Here is a 15,798-nt window from a genome sequence, read left to right as displayed (position 1 = left end):
TTTGAAAATGAACTGAAGAATTACTTTTTTCCGTCTCCTCGCTTTTTGCTGGCCTCTCCAAAACCAAATCTAGAGTGCTAACGGTGTATGTGTGGGGTGGAGAGAGTGCACGATGACGAAGAAGCTTGTGTAGAGAATAGAAGCCAATTGATCTCCAAAGTCCTTCCGAAGTAGTCCTTTGATCTTTTTTGTGGAGTGATGTTCGCCCAAGAAGAAGCAACACTGAATAATAGGAACCAAAAAGAGAATACGGGAGACTTTCACGCCTGCTGCTAACCTTCTCTCCGTCCTCGTTCATTTTATTAGGTTAGCGGACTAGCTGCTACATAAGATGAACATAATTACCCGAGAATAATGACCGATGACCATATTAGTGGAAGAAGACGTCCGGCAGCGGGGGCCTGTAGGTTTCAATCTCGATTATGAAGATGCGAATAAAACGAAATGAGAGGAAGGCAGGAAGAAATGCTTTGGAGATGTCCATGTTGAGGATAAATGGGCGGAGCTATCTTCAGCTAATGAGTAGTATCTGTTTAATGTTCTTCTTTTTTCCCTCCACCTGTTTCTTAGATCATCAAGACTTGTTTCTGGATATATTCACACAGTCTTTAAGGATACAACACAAAAAAGTTCATGATGTTGCTTAACATGTTTCTGTTCCTCTCCTTCTTGGATTCATCAATTAATCAAGGAAGATTCTCGAAGAATGGAAAAGATCTCAACACATCGTCGCCCCGCTGCTTTTCAGACTTCAAGTACTTCTTGACATATCTTCTCTTCTTTCTTCCTCTCTTCTTCTTTGGAGATTAAGAGTGAAGAGGCGGAAAAGAAAAAAAACAAGTGAACTGTGTTGTTTTTCATATAGGTATTGTATCATCGAGACAACGACCGAAACATAACGGGGAAGAGGAACTGGAGAACAATAAACAGTTTTTGGTTTTTCCTCTTTTTTCGGCAGTGGAAACTCTAGAGGAGACTTCACAGAAGAGTTTGGAGAAGTAATATTTGGCACTGCGCCTCTTGTTGTGGTGTTTTTCGTGGTCATTGATTTCTTAGCGTGTTGTTGTGCCTCCTTCCTTCTCACGAGCCAGGGCTCACTTTTCCAGGAGCACTAGGAGTGTCTGGGTCTCTTCTACTCTCAGTTCTAGAATTTTCTGGCACTGCCAAGAGCCTGAAAATAGCATTGTCATCGTTTTTGGCCATCTTCTTATCACCTTTCTTTATTCAAACACATAAACTATTGCTGACCGTGTGTACAAAGTTTGAAATGTGTACTCACTCCATGAAACCAATTCTTAGTTTTTTTTTCTTCTCCGAAACTTAGAATTCTTTTTTTTCAGGATGCCAAACTACAAGCTCTACTATTTTGACGTGCGCTCCCGCGGAGAAGTGATCCGTCTTCTCTTCCACCTTGCCGATGAGAAATTTGAGGACCAACGGATCCAGATGGAGGAGTGGGGAGTTTTGAAGGCCGGTAAGTACCAGTGAAAGCAGGACTAGATTATTTAGATGATCAAAGAAGGAATAGCGATAAAAAATTAGCCGCGCTTCATCGAGTGACGATTTTCATGCGATTACAGAAATGCCGCTCGGACAGGTTCCGGTTCTCGAGGTGGACGGTGTCAAAATTGCCCAAACTACCGCCATCCTTCGTTATCTCGGACATCAGTTCCGTGAGTGTTTTAGGAGAAAAAACAAACGATTTTTTTTTGAAATTTAGACCGCGCTGGAACCAATGCTGTCGACTGCGCTCGCTTGGACATGATGGCTGAAGTCATTCAGGAATTCATGAGTGCCGAGGGCATGGGATCGTACTCGCGAGTCCTTTTCGGATTGATCTCAGCCAACAAGGAGCAATTCTTCAAGGAAAAAGTTCTCCCTGATGTTGAGAAGTATGCCCCACTGGTTGAAAAGTTCCTGTTGGAAAATGGAAATAACGGATTGCTCCTCGGAGATCGTGAGACTTGGGTGGACGTGTTTGCTGCGGAGACTTTCTCCAAAATTATTGATTATGGAAGCCCAGATGCTTTGGATGCCTATCCTCATATTTTGGTAATATGACTCTACATAGAGTACTGGCCTATACGATACAAAAAAGTGTATTTTTGTTGATTGTAGGCATTTTGAAAAGTCCGGAGCTCGACTTGCAAGTGTACGATCACATTTAAATTTTGGAGGGTCTTAAATAGAATTCATACCCTCTGAAATTTTCAAAGTGATTGGAACCTTGACAACCGAGCTCCAGACGCTTGAAAATTGACAAAATGGCCGAAAATTGACTGAATACCACGATTTTTATATCTTATTGATGTGGATTGTATCCGTATTCTCAAATAATCAAAGTTTCAGGCTCTCATCAACCGTGTCTTCAACCACCCCAACATCAAGAAGTATGTCGCCCAAAGAAAGCCAACTCCAGCCTAAACAGAAGAAATTGTTTAAATTTTCTGAGCTGACTATGTAGAGTGCTTTGACTGCAAACCTTTTTTCTCACATCCTCCTTCAAAAAGAATTTTCAATTTTTAATAAAACGCTTTATATTTACAACTTCTGAACATTAAACTACACAACCGTCACTGTACCCTTAACTCTAGCCCGTATCACTAGTAAAACTGCCAGAATGACAATGGAAATGAAAATGAGAACAAATTTCAAATACTCAATAATCCGTGGCACGATGATTACTCCCAACCAGACGGTATTCATGACAAAGTCTTTTAACACCGCGTGAGAGTCCTCGTAAAATAGCGGGATTATTACATTCGGCATTTGTGATGACATACTGGAAAAAGTGGGACTAGTTTAGTCAGGTGACAATAGAAATTTACATTGTTTTTTTGTTGTTGACAACAGGTAAGTTGACCTGGAACCTAACATCAACTTGGAGTGCTGTGCCGGATGTCTGAAAATGAATTTCTTGATGACAGTTACAGTACTGGTTGATAAGATATCAAAAATTGTGATTTTTAGTTGATTTCGACTATTTTCAGGAGTGTGTATCTCAATTGTCAAGGTTCAGATCACTTTGAATATGGTGGAGATTACAAAACAGACCTGTACCAGAAAATTTGCATTTACAGAATTTCTTAGAAATTCCTAGTATTTCAGATTTTGCCTATTTCTAAAAGACATCCTATTTGGACCCTATGTTGCACTGAAAATGTGAAAAAATATTTCTTTTTAATAACGGCGAACTGGAATCCAGGAATCTATTAATCTTTGGATCTAGGAATCTAAGAATCTAGGAATCTAAGAATCGAGGAATCTAAAAATCTAAATACCTAAGAATTAAGAAAACTAAGAATCTAGGAATCTAGGAATCTTGGAATCTAGGAATATGGAAATTTAGGAATTTAGGAATTTAACAAACTAGGAAATTTTCAGAAAACTCTGTGAATGTAAAGTTTCGAATCTAAGTCTGTTTGACACCTTATAGAAATTTCAAAGTGATTGGAAACTTGACAGCCAAACTGCAGACTCCTGAAAAATAGACGAAAAGCGACTGATATATGTTTTGTTGTATATCTTATTAATCGGTACTGTATCTCCAATAAATTTTACCTTCTCTTGATGAAAAACCATTGGCTTATGTTTCTGGGGGTCCGGGCTCATTCCCGAAAGCTTATGTTGCACTTCCGGTGGCGAATACAAAAAGTGCGGAGGAGACACAAGAACCGTGAATGGCGGCTGCGCATTATGACCTGTAAAGGGAAAAAACTGGACATTGATTGACGCCTAATGGGTATTTATGTGTATTTCGATCAACAAGGCTAAGCTTATCCTTCTTTTCCTTTTTCTAGAGATAAACTCGCGGATGTCCGAAACGATTTTCGAAAACGAGATAGATTGCTATCAAAAGAAAAAGGAGAAGGGCAGTGAATTCAAAAAAAAATAAATGGAAATAAGTCAGAAAATGGTCAGACCAACCCGGATAGCAGACCAGCGGGAACAAGCCTGGCGGCAAGAGATAAGTGCCGTTAGCCGTTTTTCGACAGTCCGTTGATGAATTGGATGAGGTTTTTCTATAAAAAGATCAAATGATCGCAAAAATAGAGTGTTGTGCGGTGGTGTTTCGTCGATGCGGGGTGATCTTGTTCTTTTGATTAGGACTTATTGTTCTTTTGATAAGGATTTGTGGTCGGGAAGCGGGAAAAAGGAGGGAATAAAAAAGATTTTGTTCTTATAAAGTTTGAATTAATTCTAATTGGTATTCTGTTTTTGGTATGGTCGTTGTGAGAAACGTGGGATTATATTGATAAGAAAAAGTAACAAAATCAGAAAGGGGTCAGAATTCTTAGGAAACTTTTTAGGTGTTACTGAAATTGTGTTATAAACAGTATGGGCTAAATTTACAGAAATAATTACCGGTAAAAATTTTGTGAAATACTAACAATTTTATTGAAATTTATCGGTAATTTCATGAATTTTTCATCCGGGCTTTTTAGAACTTTCGAACCGACCGCATTGAAACTGTTCGTTTCGCCAATAGGCAAGATTTAGAACAACATGTTCGGTAACTACGTCCATATAGAACCGCAACGTTTTAGAACCATGACGTTTTAAACCCACGAAGTTGAAGAACTGTCGCAAAACTGCCCAAAATCTCGTAGTTCAAAAAAACGAGTAAAACACCTCTGTGTAGTCTTCGTGGACAAAAAATTGTATGGCTAATCTTGTAAATTGCTGACGAATTGCCATTGAATTCCGGTTCATTTTTACCGGAAAATACCGGTAAAGTAGTCAAAATGTTTAAAGAAAATTTTATGTTGTGACTAACTTTCGAAAAAACTGTTATGTTGTTTGATAACGTTGCTTTAAACAGACTTACTCATTACACCACTCTGGGAAATAATCCACATTTTCCGAATTCTTATATCGAAAACCTGCATTTTCTTCTAGCGTAGTATCAAACTCATTGTGTGGAACAGCGAACGCCATAGTTTTTATTCCATCTACCATATTTTCCTGCCAGTAGGTCCTTTTGAATGACCTACACATGAAGGATAGGAAGAATGGAAGCTCATCATCTTTAGTCAAGTGCAGTTTAGATAAACTTCCGGAATCTGAGAAAATTATATATTCTAAATGTTTTTTAATTGAGTATACCTGGCCCTTTAATCTTCCGTGCTTCTTCGGTTGGCCAGAACGAAGCCGGGAGCTCTTTGAGCCCGGCCCAGCTCCCTACAAATCCCAGCTTACTAAAGTCTTCATATCCTGTGTTGATCCAATAATTTTCATCGTAAGAGTTGTTGTACTAAAATTGGTAAAATGAAATAAAATGGGAATTGTCACAAACCCCAGAAAGATAAGCAAACGTTCTCATATCGGGAATGTAATTCAACTGTTCTCCATATCCCATAATTGTAACGATTGATCGAAAAAGCTGAAAATTTTGAATGCACAGGAAGTTTACGGTTTTGACCCACTGTAGAATGGGCAACGCTCAGAAGTGGGTCTTCATACCCGTCGAATAACACGTCTTTGACTTTTTTGGATCTTAAAATGATTCAATTTTTCATTCTTGATGCTCTACTACAGACATAAAAGGGTATTCTCCAACCATAACTAGACCAATAGACGCAATTAGTTGTGCAGTTTCACTGAATTCTGATTGTGGGCCAAATATTGTGGCTACCGCTCCTTCTCCTATAGAATTTGCGAACAAAACATTGTCATCGTAGCTGAACCCCTCATCCAAATCCTCTGGGCTATAATGGTATTGTTTGTAGTTCTGATAGAACATTTGTGTCTTATCACTACTGAAATCGTAGTACTTCTTTTGTTCGGATTCCCTGAAATCAGAAAAAAAACAGATTTATGGCCTCATAGGAAATGAAAGCTTACAAAAATCCATATCCACCAACTTCGATGAGTTCTGGCATGGCTCCAAAATATTTGACTTCGTCTGGATTTGTGACATTAAACAAATTGAACTTCATAACGTTTTTCATGGGTGGATTTGCATATAGAAAGGCTGCATATTTAAGAGATCCGTCTGCATTTGCTTGTAGTTTGTAGTTCTAGACACAAATAGTTGAAACTTAACAAATTCGATTGGGCAACTTACCGCTCGAAGCTCTGAATTGAAAATTGGCCAGAACGCAATCCACATTCCTAATCCCACAACGAAAAAAAGGGCGGCAACCAGAAAGGCGAAGATTTCATATTTCTTGATGGTCATCATGTTTCTTCGGAGTGTCAATATTGAAGAAAATGTTAACTATATGATTGTTCCCTTATCAAACACCTATTTGCAAAGCTGGCATAATTATATGTAATAGACATGTACCACATAACGAGTAGCTTATCAGTGGGCAAAGAAATCGAACCACACTTTTTAACACCTTTAACAGCAATGAATCGCCGATTCGGTTGGTTGGAAATTTGAGGGGAAGCACAAATCATGGCTAGGTGGAGTTGCACAATTTTCTAGAAAATAGTAAATAGCCATTTAGCAGAAGTATACGACGGAATTTTCATTTTTAGTTCCGTCCATAATTCTTTCGAAGTTATCAGAAACATGTCTACCGATGTGCCTTTATATTAGAGAGCCTCATCCACGGTTTTCTAGTGTTCTTGGCATTTTTTTTCTGAATAAAAATTCTCTATTTTTCGGTTTTTGATTATTCATTCTGGTGAATGCACACTTGTTGTGTTCAATAACATGCGCAATGATTAGTATAGGGACCAAAACATAAAGAAAGGAATATATAAATAATGTACACATTAATAAATGGTGGTTTGTTTTTGCTGCGGCACCGCTCCTCGCTCCAGTATTCGTGGCTGGTTTGGTGGCAAGTGACGTCTCGGGGCTCTGAAAGAGAAATTTTTAATTTCATTTTAGAGGAGATTATTTTGACGTTCAGTTCTTTCATATTTATCGGAATGGTCACTCACTTTACATTGGCCATATGGCGAACGGCTTCGTTGTAGGTTGGCGGGTGTTTGAAATCGACAAAGTGCTGATTTTCGTAAATCATTTGATAGCTGTTCACACCGCGGGCGTCGTAGACTGGCATTCGGATTCGTCTGAAAAAAATTTTTTGGAAAATAATGGCTGGTTGGTTACTGTAGAAAATATGGGCTTTGGAAATTTGTTGGAAAAAAACAGTTTAAAATTGGCTTTGTTCCATTCACCATATATTCTTCAATAGAAGCCCATCCATACCGTTAACTTTGAACTCAATTATCTCATTTTCTGTGAATGCATGAATGAATGCAGAAAATGTGAATGCTATCTGCTAACTGGGAAAACGTTTATCATAATATCACCAACATTTTATCAGTGGACAACTTTTTGACATATCTCATAAGAACCGAGATAATTGAGCTTAAAGGTAATGGTTTGGGTGAGCTTCTATTAGAAGAAATACGGTAGCTTATTTCAAACTAGTGATCTACCGTAATCTTTTCAAAGTAAGTCTATATTTTTCAACTTACACTTGATTTTCGTCGTTTGAATAGATTGATTGGTAATCCTTGTCATCGTATCTGGTATTCGAAGTTTTTTTGAGACAAGCAAACAGTCCAAGAATAAGAATCAGAATTGCTGGAGCAAGAAATCCAACAAAAAGATAATACATCGTGCGCGCTCTCCTTCGTTCAAATTCTTTTCAGATTGAGATCATGCTGAAAAACAATTACTGAGAAATTAGAGAAGGGGTCGGTTTGGAAAATAAGGAGAGAAGTTTTTTCAGAGGGACCACACCAAAAACGAACTGCTCCCTTTCGGCCGTCCTCTTTTAAACGCATAAAACTGGGGTGGAGAAGACTAAAAGATAGGGAGAAGAACAAGAAATAGCTGCTGGAAGCAAAAACAGAAGAGAAACTTGTTTTCGGATGCACATACATTACATCTGGAACGCTCTTTTTTCCAAAGAATAATTGAAGTAGAAACAATGCCAACGGGATATGAATAATAGCTTGACACGAGTGACACGACTTCTTTTCAAACTTTTTTCTCGATTCAAAGTTCAAAAGACTCCCGCTAGACTCAATTGCTCATTCAAAATGAGTAAAAAAACCACGACAACACAAAAAGATGGGGTTGGGGGGGAGCCTATGGGACATGAGTTGTGGTTGGTAAGTTGAAATAAACAAATGAGCCGAGAAGAAAATGGTTGGAGGAGAGTCTTCTGTTTTTTTTTCTGGCTCTGTCGCCGACCCAAATCCAACAAATCCCTCTAGCGAAAGGCTCCCAGGTTAGGAAATTGGAGAGTTGTGTGTATAAAGAAATCCTATATTCTGAATTTTGTTTCGTTTGAAGGAAGCGAAACAAATTATAAACAGAGCATTAGATGATGAAGAAGCCTTTGATGTCTGGTTCAAATATTTTGCATTGAGGACCTTCTTGGAGAAAACACTATGATATGCGTAGGGTGAAAATTGAAAAAAAGGGTCATCCGAGGAGCCTTTGCTTGCATTGGATTTCAATTGACACTTGAGAGGATGTCGAAGGAGACTCCTGACTATATTTGAAGGAAAAAAAACGAAAAAAATGATGCTTAAGGGAGCAGGGCCTGATCATTCGGAGTATAGTAGCAGCATAGCTTTATATAAACACATATTTGCCAGTATGGTTTCTGATCTCGAGTCGCAGACTAGTTGGTGTCTAAGTTTGCACAATCTTTTCACTTGAGACGCGGTTGACCTATCGTTTGCGGATCAACCCACCCCCCAAAATAGTTTTTTTTGCTGGTTTGTTGAGGTTAATTCGCAAGGTCAATTGGAGAACAAGAAAAAAGATTAGTTTACATAATATGTGTCATTGTGTAAAGGGAGGGGTACTGTAGATGCCTCTGGGAAAGAAACTAAATATTTACAACCAGTAACAGAAGGGCTCTAACATTGTCAAGTTGGAGGTCAATTATCTCACTTCCCATGCAAGATATAGAAAGTTTATAGAAAAATTGTTAAAATGTTTGTGGTAATATGATAAACAATTTGTCAGTTGACAACTTTTTGACGTCTGTTACAGTATCTGTGATAAATTTGCTTAAAGTTAGAAGTTAAGAAGCCCTAAAACAGTTTGTACGGTAGTTACGCGTGAGTCGGTCTACATAAGTTATGCAACGTCTTCGTGAATCAGAAAATCAATTTTTCTGTTTTCTAGAGGCAAATTGGTTCCAAGACTTCTAGAAAAATGCTGTTTTTTGGTCGAAATTTTTTTTGTATTTAGTGAACTTCAATTTCTGAAAGAATTCTAAAAAATTGGATTCAAACCTTCTTTACAAATTGGTTTTGAATCTACAAAAAATTGCCAAAAAAAATTCGAATTAAAAAATATCGAATCCCGAAACGATTGGCAACAGTCTAAAAATTAGCTATACACTCAATCATGAAACTTGAAAATCAAAACTTTCTGAAAAAAAGCTTTCTGAGTTTCGCTATCAAAGATTTATACGTGACCTTGAAGACAATTCAAATATTTGAAAAGCTATGGTAACCAATTTTTCTGTTTATACCCTAGAAAAGCCGAAAAACGTTTTCAGAAAAAGAAAATTAGTCTTTCTTGCTTTTTTTTAGATATAACCATTCTTTTGAATTCAAAAATTCAGTGTTCTTAAACCAATAACAAGAAAAAAAGACTACCACCTCAAAACAGAATAACCCAATCTCACCACTAAATCTTTATTACTCACTCAATCCCGTTTTAAGAAAATCGCATGAAAAATGTTTTCAAATCCATCAAACTACTTTTTGGCTTTTTTCGAATCCTACACACACCTCCTTGAAAAAATAGATTCTCATTAAATCATCCTACCATAAAACTTTGGAAGAACAAATGAAAAAAAAAACTTTCGTTCAAATAGGTCACATGGATGAAACGTATGGGCATTTATGGTCATTCTCCGCAAGCAAGACAAAACAAATAGAAAAAAAAAGTTGGTAGCAAACTCAGCAGAATAAGTTTTTGCCGGGGCTTCTGAAACCTAATTTTCCTTCTCCTCCCCGCCCTATGGGTGCAATTGAATGAACTATGCATGCGCATCTTCCTGTGACGAAGAGATTAAAAAGAGTATTAAGGTTTTTTTGTGCACTAGTAGATGAGTTCTTTTACAAAAGATTATGCATTTCTCATCTCATAGGAACACGGGTATTAAGGAATATTGAGGTTATAGGGAAAATGAGAAGAAGAAAAAGGAGAAGCAGAAGAATATGAAAATGAGAACATGCAAGAATATTGAACAAGAATAAGAAGAAAAAAAAAGAGAATAATATTCTCGAGGTCGGGATATGTATATTTCGGGAGGGCCAAAAAGAAAAGAGATCCATTTTGAGACATGATGATTTATGTGGTCGGAAATGAATTCATTCAAATCTTTTCTTCTCGTGGCACGCACTTGTTGAGTGATGTGGTCCCCGGCATTAAATGGCCCGCGCTCTCTTTTTTTTTTTGTCTTATTTTTTTGGTATCGAATGTTGCATGGATAGAGAATGAAGAACTGCACGCCATCAATTCTTCCGTTTCAGATAGAATACGCGAGAAGAAAGGGATGAAGTTTTTGGGTACTCGAAAACATGTAGTAAAGTTTGTAGTACATACACTAATGAATTTTCAACAGAATACTCTCTTTTTCTGGTAGTGGAGGTCTGAAGGATTGCACTTTTATGGTGTTGTGGGTAGTTTGAAAAGAATGGGTGGTTCAAAACAAGTACTAGAATGAAGGAACGTTGGAGGAAAGTATATAACGAGATAAATTGCGATAGAAAAGACCATCCTTGCTAAATCTCGGACCGGCCCGGGTCAGCCCTGGCCCGGACCGGGCTGGAGAAAAATTATCCCGGCCCGGGTTCCGAAAATTTCAAATTTTTCCTGTTAATTTTAAATACATTTTTGTCAAAATATTAATTTTAAAGCACGAAATTTATCCCATGACCCTTCTAAACCTGAAAAAAAAAGAAATTTTGATAAAATGTTCCCAAAAATCCAATTTTCTCTCAAAAAATGACTCCTAGAAATTTTTGCCTCAAACACAGTGAAAATTCCTCCACCGGCCCGGCCCGGCCCGCGACATGTTTGGAAAAGACGGAAAATCAGAATTTTGCCCTGTGTGACCTCCGTACCGGTCGATAAGACACACAAAGACGGATTTTTCAAGTACAAAAACGGATTTTTCAGTTTCATCATTTCGACCATTTCCAATAGTCTGAAATTTCTAAATCAAGTTTTCGATCATTTTGAAAATTTTGGAAGGTGCGAATATATTAAAAACTTTGCTTTTTTTTTGAAAATTCCTAGTTTATCAGATATTTGCCGAATCCCGAAAAACACCTATTGTTACACATTTTCTGCACAAACCCCGGCCAAAAAGGCGTTCTCTCAGAAATTAGTGAATATCTGAACAACTAGGAATTTTCAAAAAATGCAATGAAATCAAAGTTTCCATTCTATGTCGTTTTTAAATTATTCAAAAAATTTCAAAGTGATTGGAAACTGAAGAGTTGAGCAAAATGCCCAAAATCAAATGAAAAAATTTGTTTTTGTATATTTTCAAATACTGAAGCCTCTTAAAAATCGCTTGAAAATAACAATAGCTATCTGTTCGCATATGTTTCTGGGAACTTCTGATCGATTCCGTTTCAATTGGAAAGGTCTAATTTGTAATACCTCGCTAACTATGAATGGCAAAGAACTCTGCCAGATCGAAAAAAAAGCTTTAAAAATGATTGAAATTCTATTTTCTTCTTTCACTGTCCCCCTCCTTATATAGCGCTTCAGTGACGCTTGAAACATCCACCACAACCTATAATTTTGTGGGCACATGACGCTCCTACCTTTCATATCATTTTTTTACCAGCGAAATTTTTGTTCCTGGTACACACGACATGTTTTGAAAGGTCCACACAAAACACAGAACACACACCTTCAATTTTGAAGTCTTAGATATACAGTGACTGTTAAAATTTATTTTACAATTTACAAAGTAAATGCTCAAAAACTTATACGACACTACAATGAGAAAGCAAAATCAGCTGGTAACGAATCGAGAAAAAATAATAATAATAATGTCTGATTCACTATGACAACTGAATACATTAATTTCCGTTTTATTAGGCCGAAAAAACACATACACACAAAAATAAATCAACGAGATTTATTAGGAAAATTTTAAATTTTCAGATGATTAGACGAAACTGAAAAAGAAAAACAAGTTAGTAATACTGTGTTCCTTCGATCAGAGACAGCGACGGAGCATGGGGAACGGAATCATAAGCATTTGTGACGGCGCCGTTGATCAGCTGATGGCGTTTTTTCCATTCGGTTTTGAACTCGAATCCTTTGAAAATGATGGATTGGACATTTACGGCTCCTTTGATTCCGATCGCTTGCACAGCCATCACTGGGAAACGATGCTCGTACTCCACCAGCAGATCATTGTTTACAGTAATCTATAACCATTTTTTAAAGTTGTGATTTGAGACGTTGACCTACGTTATAGTATCCTTCATGAATAAAAATTCGCACATGAAATTGATCATGAGATGTTAAAGGATGATTATGGCGAATTCCGGGTCCCCAGTGGTCGTTGAGAAAACTGTTGAGGACCAATTCTTGATTACGGAAGTTCATATGAAGGACGATATTAGCCCCGCTGAGAAGTTCGATGGTGAATTCACTGAAAAACAAAAAATAGTATGATATTTTGACTATTGAGCTCACTCATGAGCAGTTCCATGGATTTCAATTTCAGTTCCGGCTTTTAACGGCTCCACAATCTCGAGAGCAGTTGGGATTGTCTGGAATTTTGAAAAGCATTAAAGTAGATATTTTAGATGCTCTAATCGAAGTAAAGATTATTTCAATTTCTGGGAAAATTCTAAAAAATCGGTTTTGCATAAATCAAACCGTTTGAAAACTAGCTATCGTCATATGAACCCGCTCTTTACGTGCACTTTGAAATCAATTATCTCGGTTCCTATGAAAGATGTCGATAAAATTTCAACTAATAAATTATTCACCATGATATCACCAACATTATATCAGTCGATTACTTTTTGATATATCTCATAAGAACCGAGATAATTGAGCTTGAATTTGATGATTTGAATGACATTCTTTGCGGTACTTCAATCACTCCAATGTAATCACCACTAACTGTTAACTTTGAGGCAATTTATCTCGGTTCCTGTGAAAGATATTGATAAAATCGTAACTATAAATTATTTATCATAATATCACCAATATTTTATTAATTGACAGATTTTTCATATCTAGCATAGAAAACAAAATAATTCGGCTCAAAGTTTACATAATTAGTAGTCATAGAGCATTTACGGTATTTTCCAACTCACCGGATTTTTGATGATGTACATGTTGATAACTTTACAAACCTTGGAAAATATTTAGTTCTTAACAATGCAGTTTTTTTTTCTTTTCGCCAAGTTTTTATACTTTTCATCTTGTTTTTGTGCTCCCGTTTTCGAGAACCATATTTACTTTATGTTGAGACACGACAAAGTGTCAATACGTGGAAATGTTTGATCTCCTTTTTTTCCTTAGTCATCATCATCATTCTCAAAGAGGAGGACTATTTCTGAAAAAGTGAACTTTGTTGAGAGGAGGGGAAAAAACTGATTTTTGGACATTTTTGAGATGTTTGCCAGGAGAGAGTCATAAGAGAATCGTATTTTGAGCTTTTGGACTGTATGATAAGAAGGGTTGGAAAACGGAAAAAGGAATGACAATCAGAGTGTGAGCAGGAGGGAAAAAAAACACGTAAAAACGCTTGCGAAATCACGCTTCCATTGAGAAACTTACTGTAGGTGTGAGTTAAAATTTGTATTCAGAAAAATTCAATTTCACCATTGAAATCTGTGTTTTTGGCTTCATGAAAAAAAAATAAATTTTAAGCCAAATTATTTTATTCAAAAAGTTCAGATTCACAAAAAGTAATTTGCCTTGCGGCTTTTCCATTTTTGAGGTTTCTCAAACTTGGCGTCTCGGCTCACAGGCCGATCTATACGCCGCCTACCCTGGCTATCCGCGACAGCCAGCCGGCCCATAAACGGGGGAAAACGACGACGATGATATAGGGTCCCCCTAGCGAGCGGCCGACATTTTCCGGGTTACGCCGCCCGCTATGTTTATAACGTGAGACGAGAGACAAGGCGACATTGGTCGAAAAAAAAGAAATCAGTTATTTGCCAGTTTAAAAAAAAGTGATACATTTAGATTTTTGAAAGTTTGAATACTGTAATATCAGTTAATGAAATATGCAACATCGCACTTTTCTTTTGATTTTGGCATTTTCAGGAGCCTGGAGCTTGGCTCTCAAGTTTCCGGTAACATTGATAATGTTGGAGGTCTATAACAGACATAGATTGAAAACGTTGCATTCACAAAATTTTTTGCCCTTAATTTTTAGCTAAAGTCCTTGGTTTTCAGCTTTTTGGTTTCTGAAAGGCTCCCCTTTTGGTCAGTTTTGTACTAAAAACGTGAAAAAAGGCGTTTTTCAGATATCGGCAACTGGCTGGAAAACTAGGAAATTTTTGAAATTTCTACGAATGCAGTTATCAATCAGGGCCTGTTTTACATCCTCCGAAATTTTTTTTTAAAAATTCCACAAAAAGAATTCAATTGAACAATTGCAAATTTTTATTCACAGTTAGCAGTTTACCAATCAAAAAAAATCAAAAAATCATTTCAAAAAATTAAAAGTAGGCGTTGTAGGAGTGAGTCTCTTGGAAGACTGGAGCCACATAAGTCTCAGTTCCATAGGCACCGTATCCGGTATGTCCGAAGTCGTGGCTGGAGTTCCAGTCGACTCCAAAATCAAATCCGGTGAAGGAGATCTGGTCAACGTGGACGGCCCCCTTGAGTCCGACGGCTTGAACCGATTGGTATGGAAGACGGTGTGGGAAATCAGCGAGGTGCTCTCCGTTAACCGAGATCTAGAACTTTCTAGATTCATAACTTGAAGATCAGAAGATCAGACTCACATGGTAGTATCCCTCATGAACATGGATCTTAAGATCAAAGTGGTCATGATGCTTCAATGGGTTATGGTGATCGATCTCGGATCCCCATTGTCCATTAACAGAGGTGTTCATGGCAACTCTGTGACCATGCTCGAAGCGGAAATTGACGTGAAGGACGATATGTGGTCCGGAGAGGAGCTCAACGGAGAAGTCCTTGTGGTGATGGTGAGTGACGTGTCCGGCAACATGGATCTCGGTTCCAGCGCGGAGCTGTTCGCGGATAGCGTGGGCGCTTGGGACGTCCTAGAAGAACCGATATCATATTTGAAAACCAAAAAAAAAAAACAGGGAAAACCCTAGAACTTACTGGGCTGGTGATCACGTGCATGCTTCGAAGTAGAGACTCGCTGTACTGCGTTCTTCTCCTGCCATCTCGCCTTCCTTATATGCGATTCCTTTTATTTGAACACACTACGTTGCATTAATCATCCGATAAGAGCGATGTTTGACAGATAGATTATGGGCGTTTGTGGAATCGGAGAGGTGACAGAGAGAGAGAAAATGCCATTTTTAGCGTTGATAAGAGTCTCGGAGAAAAAATGCCCATCATCAAAATGTTATTGCTAATCAGTTACTTGTTTATTTCAACAAAATGGTATTCATTCTTGGAAAAAGAGAAGGATGGTCTTTGGTTTTGTGTCGTAACAACTCTTTCACAAATATTCGTTCTTTCCCAATACGGATGGATGGCATCAGATGAGTCATGAGGGGCAATGGTGCGTCTCGATCCATTTTTATCTTTGCAGGCAGAATGATTCATTTTTCAAATAGTATTATAGAAAAGTTTAGGAAAAGGTTTCGAGATGATTCATGACA

At 37.6% G+C, this 15,798-nt stretch overlaps 5 protein-coding genes across 5 annotated transcripts; 1 reads left to right on the top strand and 4 right to left on the bottom strand.

The window, feature by feature from the left end:
• Positions 1-1,341: 1,341 nt before the first annotated feature.
• Positions 1,342-2,424, top strand: Cbr-gst-36 (the record flags this gene model as incomplete). Its single annotated transcript, XM_002643672.1, has 4 exons — positions 1,342-1,474; positions 1,581-1,673; positions 1,721-2,052; positions 2,350-2,424. The coding sequence occupies 4 exons, from the start codon at positions 1,342-1,344 to the stop codon at positions 2,422-2,424; spliced, it is 633 nt and encodes a 210-aa protein (XP_002643718.1).
• Positions 2,425-2,562: 138 nt separating this feature from the next.
• Positions 2,563-6,184, bottom strand: Cbr-scav-5 (the record flags this gene model as incomplete). The annotated part of the gene is made up of 11 exons (XM_045238974.1): positions 2,563-2,782; positions 2,829-2,902; positions 3,562-3,701; positions 3,928-4,022; positions 4,829-5,063; positions 5,107-5,254; positions 5,297-5,383; positions 5,464-5,496; positions 5,537-5,792; positions 5,845-6,020; positions 6,068-6,184. 11 exons carry the CDS (start codon positions 6,182-6,184, stop codon positions 2,563-2,565), a joined length of 1,581 nt encoding a protein of 526 aa, XP_045091971.1.
• Positions 6,185-6,726: 542 nt separating this feature from the next.
• On the bottom strand, positions 6,727-7,583 carry CBG01906 (the record flags this gene model as incomplete). The annotated part of the gene is made up of 3 exons (XM_002643670.1): positions 6,727-6,814; positions 6,898-7,029; positions 7,441-7,583. 3 exons carry the CDS (start codon positions 7,581-7,583, stop codon positions 6,727-6,729), a joined length of 363 nt encoding a protein of 120 aa, XP_002643716.1.
• Positions 7,584-12,156: 4,573 nt separating this feature from the next.
• Cbr-lec-7 lies at positions 12,157-13,317 on the bottom strand (the record flags this gene model as incomplete). The annotated part of the gene is made up of 4 exons (XM_002643669.1): positions 12,157-12,393; positions 12,437-12,620; positions 12,665-12,741; positions 13,297-13,317. 4 exons carry the CDS (start codon positions 13,315-13,317, stop codon positions 12,157-12,159), a joined length of 519 nt encoding a protein of 172 aa, XP_002643715.1.
• Positions 13,318-14,655: 1,338 nt separating this feature from the next.
• Positions 14,656-15,310, bottom strand: Cbr-lec-8 (the record flags this gene model as incomplete). Its single annotated transcript, XM_002643668.1, has 3 exons — positions 14,656-14,895; positions 14,944-15,225; positions 15,290-15,310. 3 exons carry the CDS (start codon positions 15,308-15,310, stop codon positions 14,656-14,658), a joined length of 543 nt encoding a protein of 180 aa, XP_002643714.1.
• Positions 15,311-15,798: the final 488 nt, after the last annotated feature.

This window comes from Caenorhabditis briggsae, assembly GCF_000004555.2.
Source record: "Caenorhabditis briggsae complete genome, chrX, whole genome shotgun sequence".
Classification (NCBI taxonomy): Eukaryota; Metazoa; Nematoda; class Chromadorea; order Rhabditida; family Rhabditidae; genus Caenorhabditis; species Caenorhabditis briggsae.
This window is presented reverse-complemented; position numbering and strand designations above follow the sequence as displayed.